The sequence below is a fragment of the Salmo salar genome, chromosome 19 (genome assembly GCF_965601325.2).
Source record: "Salmo salar chromosome 19, fSalSal1, whole genome shotgun sequence".
NCBI lineage: Eukaryota > Metazoa > Chordata > Actinopteri > Salmoniformes > Salmonidae > Salmo > Salmo salar.
The window spans coordinates 9,977,501-9,985,000 of NC_138309.1; the positions used below are offsets into that span (position 1 = coordinate 9,977,501).

Genomic DNA, 7,500 nt, shown 5'->3' on the forward strand with positions numbered 1-7,500 from the left:
ACAGCGTGCTCATTTTGGGGAGATTAGGTGGACTGCACTGCCTGACTCAAAAGACGTGATCTGAGTACGGAGGGTGAGAGGGATGGAGAGAGGGAGCGCGGGTTGGAGAGAGGGAGGGAAGGATGGAGAGAAGAAAGGAGGGAGGGATGGAGGGAGTGAAGAAGGGAGGGAGGGAGGAATGGAGGGAAGGAGGGTGGGATGGAGAGAGGGAGGGATTGATGCTAAATAGGTAGTTAAATTGTTAATCCAGTAGCTACGTGGATTATCTGCACTGACCCATTTTGCGCTAACGCTTTTGACTCATCACTTACACTGCTGCTACTATCTATTATCTATCCTGTTGCCTGGTCACTTTATCTCTACATATATGTATATATCTACCTGCATTACCTCATACCCCTGCACATGGACTCGGTACTGGTACCCCGTGTATATAGCCATGTTATCATTACTCATTGTGTATTTATTCCTCGTGTTATTATTTTTATATTATTTCTCTTTTTTCTCTCTGCATTTTTGGGAAGTAAGCATTTCGTTGTTTACGAAGCATGTGACAAATAACATTTGATTTTATTTGATGATGGAGGGAGGGGGAGGGGGCTGGATGGATGGATGAAGGTAGGTAGGTAGGGAGGGGGATGGATGGATGGATGGATGGATGGATGGATGGATGGAGGGATGGATGGAGGGGTAGATGAATGTGGTGGTAAAGGGTTTTGGGAGAGATGGAGAGGGCGGGATGGAGGAAAAGACGGTTTGGTTGTGGTAGCAGGAAGAATGGGTGTGGTTAAAGAATGGGGGAAACAAGGACTTAGACTAGTATGCTGTGGGTCCACGTCCCATGTTTCAAATCAAATCCAAAAAAAGCCATGTAAAAACGACTAAACCATTACCTTGTTGTTGAGGGCAGTCTTTGACGTGGTAGAGTTGGTGTAGATTCAGGCCGTCCTCCTCTCCTCCCAGTCCCTGCTGGTGGAGCTGTAGCTTCCTCAGACCCTCGTTCTGCTGGTGGCGCGGGGAGCGAGCGTGCTGCACTAGGTTCAGACAGGCCTTGGTGGAGTAGTCACACAGGGCACAGTAGTACACACACTGCTCACCGCCGCATGTACTCTCCTGCTTCTGCAAGTGCTGTAGGAGAGAGGAGGAGAGTGTAGAGAGATTGTTAACATTTGTATGAGAAATTGCTTTTTGATTGATGGTCAAGGACAAAGGTGCAGACAGCAAACCTGTCTATACCTGAAGCACACTAATCTGGGACTCACTATTATCTAGTGGGACAAAAACAGTAGAGACAATGTTTAAAATGTAGGAAAGAGAAATCAACAAAGGATATTTCTGAGCGGACAGGAAAACAAATTCAGTGTGCTTAGAAGAATGAAAGGATGGTAATAAACGGATGGAAGAAAAACCCGATGGTACTGACAAGAAGGAGAAGAGGAACAAAATGAGGAGAGGAGAGACTCAAGTGACGAGAGGAGAGACAAAGTGAGGAGAGGAGAGACAAAAGTCAGGAGAGGTGTGACAAAGTGAGGAGAGGAGAGACAATGTGAGGAGAGGAGAGAAAATGTGAGGAGAGGAGAGACAAAGTGAGGAGAGGAGAGACAAAGTGAGGAATTGAGAGACAAAAGTGAGGAGAGGAGAGACAAAGTGAGGAGAGGAGAAACAAAGTGAGGAGAGGAGAGACAAAGTGTGGAGAGGAGAGACAAAGTGAGGAGAGGAGAGACAAAGTGAGGAGAGGAGAGAAAGTGAGGAGAGGAGAGACAAAGTGAGGAGAGGAGAAACAAAGTGAGGAGAGGAGAGAAAGTGAGGAGAGGAGAGAAAGTGAGGAGAGGAGAGACAAAGTGAGGAGAGGAGAAACAAAGTGAGGAGAGGAGAGACAAAGTGAGGAGAGGAGAGACAAAGTGAGGAGAGGAGAAACAAAGTGAGGAGAGGAGAGACAAAGTGTGGAGAGGAGAGACAAAATGAGCAGAGGAGAGACAAAATGTGGAGAGGAGAGACAAAGTGAGGAGAGACAAAGTGAGGAGAGGAGAGACAAAGTGAGGAGAGGAGGGAGAAAGTGTGGAGAGGAGAGACAAAGTGAGGAGAGACAAAGTGAGGAAAGGAGAGACAAAGTGAGGAGAGGAGAGACAAAGTGAGGAGAGGAGAGTCAAAGTGAGGAGAGGAGAGACAAAGTGTGGAGAGGAGAGACAAAGTGAGGAGAGACAAAGTGAGGAGAGGAGAGACAAAGTGAGGAGGGGAGAGACAAAGTGAGGAGAGAGAAAATGAGGAGAGGAGAGACAAAGTGAGGAGAGGGGAGACAAAATGAGGAGAAGAGAGACAAAGTGAGGAGAGGAGAGACAAAGTGAGGAGAGGAGAGACAAAGTGAGGAGAGGAGAGACAAAGTGTGGAGAGGAGAGACAAAGTGTGGAGAGGAGAGACAAAGTGTGGAGAGGAGAGACAAAGTGTGAAGAGGAGAGACAAAGTGAGGAGAGACAAAGTGAGGAGAGGAGAGACAAAGTGAGGAGGGGAGAGACAAAGTGAGGAGAGAGAAAATGAGGAGAGGAGAGACAAAGTGAGGAGAGGGGAGACAAAATGAGGAGAAGAGAGACAAAGTGAGGAGAGGAGAGACAATGTGAGGAGAGGAGAGACAAAGTGAGGAGTGGAGGAACAAAATGAGGAGAGGAGAGACAAAGTGGGGAGAGGAGAGACAAAATGAGGAGAGGAGAGACAAAGTGAGGAGAGACAAAGTGAGGAGAGACAAAGTGTGGAGAGACAAAGTGAGGAGAGGAGAGACAAAGTGTGGAGAGACAAAGTGAGGAGAGGAGAGACAAAGTGAGGAGAGGAGAGACAAAGTGAGGAGAGGAGAGACAAAGTGAGGAGAGGAGAGACAAAGTGAGGAGAGGAGAGACAAAGTGAGGAGATGAGAGACAAAGTGTGGAGAGGAGAGACAAAGTGAGGAGAGACAAAGTGAGGAGAGGAGAGACAAAGTGAGGAGAGACAAAGTGAGGAGAGGAGAGACAAAGTGAGGAGGGGAGAGACAAAGTGAGGAGAGAGAAAATGAGGAGAGGGGAGACAAAATGAGGAGAAGAGAGACAAAGTGAGGAGAGGAGAGACAAAGTGAGGAGAGAAGAGACAAAGTGTGGAGAGGAGAGACAAAGTGAGGAGATGAGAGACAAAGTGTGGAGAGGAGAGACAAAGTGAGGAGAGACAAAGTGAGGAGAGGAGAGACAAAGTGAGGAGAGACAAAGTGAGGAGAGGAGAGACAAAGTGAGGAGAGACAAAGTGAGGAGAGGAGAGACAAAGTGAGGAGAGGAGAGACAAAGTGAGGAGAGAAGAGACAAAGTGTGGAGAGGAGAGACAAAGTGAGGAGATGAGAGACAAAGTGTGGAGAGGAGAGACAAAGTGAGGAGAGACAAAGTGAGGAGAGGAGAGACAAAGTGAGGAGAGACAAAGTGAGGAGAGGAGAGACAAAGTGAGGAGAGACAAAGTGAGGAGAGGAGAGACAAAGTGAGGAGAGGAGATACAATGTGAGGAGAGGAGAGACAAAGTGAGGAGTGGAGGAACAAAATGAGGAGAGGAAAGACAAAGTGGGGAGTGGAGGAACAAAATGAGGAGAGGAAAGACAAAGTGGGGAGAGGAGTGACAAAATGAGGAGAGGAGAGAAAGTGAGGAGAGGAGGGACAAAGTGAGGAGAGGAGAGACAAAGTGAGGAGAGGAGAGTCAAAGTGAGGAGAGGAGAGACAAAATGAGGAGAAGAGAAACAAAGTGAGGAGAGGAGAAACCAAATTTAGTTTTTGAAAAGGTGTCTTCACAAGTTCATGTGAAAAACCTATTATTTCTCAGACACAGGACAACAGAAGTGTTAGGATTCACAGTGTGTGTGTGAGAGGGTGTGAGGGTGTGCGTGCATGTGTGTGTGTACCTAGCTGAGCTTCCTAAATCTACTCTTCAAACATAATACTAAAACTAAGAACACAAAAGTCATAATACTAAGAGTGTGTAGAGGCAGAGCTGCTTTGTGTCCAGCTCTAGTCATTATTATGAACAGCAGGGAAGGTCCTGTCAGTTCCAAGCTTGAATTTTGACCAACTCTCCTACCCCCCCCCCCCCCCCCCCCCATCACCCCTCCCCCAGCCTCGTACATCCGGGGAAGCCAAGCGTATCAAGTGTGTCTCCATAGCTGGCCACCTAATGAACAATGGGCAGAAACAAAAGGCCAGGCTAGAAGCTTGATTAACTGATCCTCTGATAGAATACAGAGAGGGGAACATGCCGTCAAGCTGCAGGTGTGTGTTAGAGAGAGAGAGAGAGAGAGAGAGAGAGAGAGAGAGAGAGAGAGAGAGAAAAAAACCCTGACTACTAAGGATTAGCCACGTATCTAACGCACATCACCCCCCCCTTCTCTCTTTCTCGTGGTCTTTGTTTTTTCAGAAAAAGAAACGTACAAGGTTTTTCTCACGAGGCAGTGGGATGTCCGTGGCAGTCAGGGGCCCTTTCAGGGGTCTTAAGTTTTAATTAAGTCGGAGTTGTCAGAAGAAAGCCGCATGCACGCACACAGAGTGCTGGCCAGCGCTCACGGTCATTAATTACAGCTATCTTTGTTTCTCTGTGAAAGAGAGGCCTCCTTTTCTGCTTGTGTAGACAGACACACTCAGAGAGCTCAGCTAACACTCTGCAAGGCCACACCGAGACACTAACCTCTCTCTTTCTTTCTTTCTTTCTTTCTTTCTTTCTTTCTTTCTTTCTTTCTTACTTTCTGTCTTTCTGTCTCTTTTTGTCCCTCTTTATGTCCCTCTGCAACCAAGCTCCATACACAAGAAATACTAATTCTTCCCCTGCTTTTCAGAGAGTACAGAGGGAGACACACAAAGAAAGAACCCAGCAGACATCTTGTTGTGAGCCATGATGAAAACAACAACATGTTCTTGTGTTCTGCAGGGTTGGGGTCAATTACAATTTCATTCTTCAATTCACTCATGAAGTGAAAAATGTACGTTGAATTCAATTCGAATTTCAAACATTTTGACATTTGTAAAAACATTGAATGTTTGCAATGTCATTGGAATGTAATATTTGTACATTTCCCAGATAATGGAATTACTGGACTTAGTATGAAACATTTACTGCAGCATTTGTTTTGTATTTGTAAATATTCCGGATCCCCATTAGCTGTTGTCAAGGCAGCAGCTACTCTTCCTGGGGTCCAATCACAATTACATACAATAACACAATACATAACCAACACATTATTACACACTACTCTACCATAACATCTCTACAATACAGAATCAATAATACAGATAAATAACAATATTAAAATGTATATGTGTGTAGCAGTGGAGGCTGCTGAGGGGAGGACGGCTCATAGAAATGTCTGGAATGGAGTCAATGGACTGGTATCAACCACATGGAAACCACGTCTTTGATGTGTTTGATGCCGTTCCAATGACTCCATTCCAGCCAGTATTATGAGCCGTCCTCCCCTCAGCAGCCTCCACTGGTGTGTAGAGTGCATGTGCTAGCATGTGTTTGTAAATGCTGTATGAAATTTGAATCATTTCAGCTTATATTTCAATATTTCCAGATAGCTAAGTTGTCTGAACTGTGATTAGCCTGAAAGCCTGAGGGAATTTGAATTGAGATTTGTGGAATTGTTGGGGATCATATTGAATGGGGAATTGAATTGCTGGAATTGACCTAACTTTGGAATTTACAAGAATGTAACTATCTCTCAATGTAAAGACAGAGCTGGAATTTGAATTGAATGAAATGGAATTTACAGGAAGATGGAATTGAATTGGAATTGAATTAGTGGAATTAACCCCAAGCTGGTGTCCTGTGGTACATGACGACCCCAGACAACACTATTTATAATAACTAGGCCAGATGAACAAACTCTGGTGCTTCAGAGTGACACTCCTTTCAACAGAGCCTCTCATATTGTTGTCACTTAATTCAACCTCTTTCTGACTACCATTATCGTGTGTGTGTCAGTGTGTGTGTGCTTGAGGAGTACATGCAGAAATATGCAGGATATGATAAATCTCATTCTCAGAGTTCTCCGAGACGGTAGATAAATTGAGTTCCCTTTTGAGCCAAGACTTTCAGTTTAACACTAGTCATAATAATATACCTTTATCCTTCGCCCGGCTTGGATAATAATCATAACAACACATCCATTCTCTTCGCTTCTCGTAAAAGGACTCAACAGTCTTGAGTAGTTAGTCGGTTTCTACATTGAAAAGAAACAAATCTGAATCCGCTTCATCCATTTAGAAATATTAATTTAAATCTCCATCAGCAAATTCCTGTGCGTTTCTTTAAGACCAGAACTAAAATAGTGTAGTTTTCTCTTTTCCATTTAATGGTCGTCTCTGGCAGAGACAGTCAGGCAGGCGGTGGGGAGAGAGGGAGACAGAGACAGAGATAGATAGAGAGACAGGGAGAGAGACAGACAGAGAGACGGAGAGAGAGACAGAGATAGATAGAGAGAGAGACAGACAGAGAGACGGAGAGAGAAACAGAGAGAGAGAGACAGAGATAGATAGATAGATAGACAGAGAGAGAGACAGAAAGAGAAACAGACAGGGAGACAGAGAGAGAAACAGACAGAGACGGAGAGAGAGACAGAGAGAGAGAGAGAGAGAGAGAGATAGATAGATAGATAGATAGATAGATAGATAGATAGATAGATAGATAGATAGATAGATAGATAGATAGATAGATAGATAGATAGATAGATAGATAGATAGATAGATAGATAGATAGATAGATAGATAGATAGATAGATAGATAGATAGATAGATAGATAGATAGAGAGACAGAAAGAGAAACAGACAGGGAGACAGAGAGAGAAACAGACAGAGACGGAGAGAGAGACAGAGAGAGAGAGAGAGATAGATAGATAGATAGATAGATAGATAGATAGATAGATAGATAGATAGATAGATAGATAGATAGATAGATAGATAGATAGATAGATAGATAGATAGATAGATAGATAGATAGATAGATAGATAGATAGATAGATAGATGATAGATAGACAGAGACAGAGAGAGACAGAGAGAGTAACAGACAGGGAGACAGAGAGAGAAACAGACAGAGACGGAGAGAGACAGAGATAGATAGATAGACAGAGACAGAGAGAGACAGAGAGAGAGAGACAGAGAGACACAGAGAGGGAGACAGAGAGAGAGAGACAGAGAGACAGAGAGAGGGAGACAGAGAGAGAGAGACAGAGAGACAGAGAGAGAGAGACAGAGACAGAGATAGATAGAGAAACAGAGACACAGAGAGAAACACAGAGAGAGAGAGAGAGAGAGAGAGAGAGAGACGGGGAGAGGGAGAGACGGTTGGCGGATTCTGGATTTATGGAGTTAGAGAGGAGCGGTTCTAGTGGTACCAGACTTTAGGAACCATTACACACACACACACACACACACACACACACACACACACACACACACACACACACACACACACACACACACACACACCCAGAGAAGGAAAGGAAACACACA

At 44.6% G+C, this 7,500-nt stretch overlaps 1 protein-coding gene across 4 annotated transcripts in view; it reads right to left on the reverse strand.

The window, feature by feature from the left end:
- zfhx4 (zinc finger homeobox 4) overlaps window positions 1-7,500 on the reverse strand; it is a 120,795-nt gene that overhangs the window by 52,842 nt on the left and 60,453 nt on the right. For all 4 annotated transcript variants that reach the window (XM_045702078.2, XM_045702079.2, XM_014157162.3 and 1 more), the window contains exon 6: window positions 894-1,128. In XM_045702078.2, the coding sequence (XP_045558034.2) occupies window positions 894-1,128 (235 nt within the window). The remainder of the gene's footprint in view (window positions 1-893; window positions 1,129-7,500) is intronic.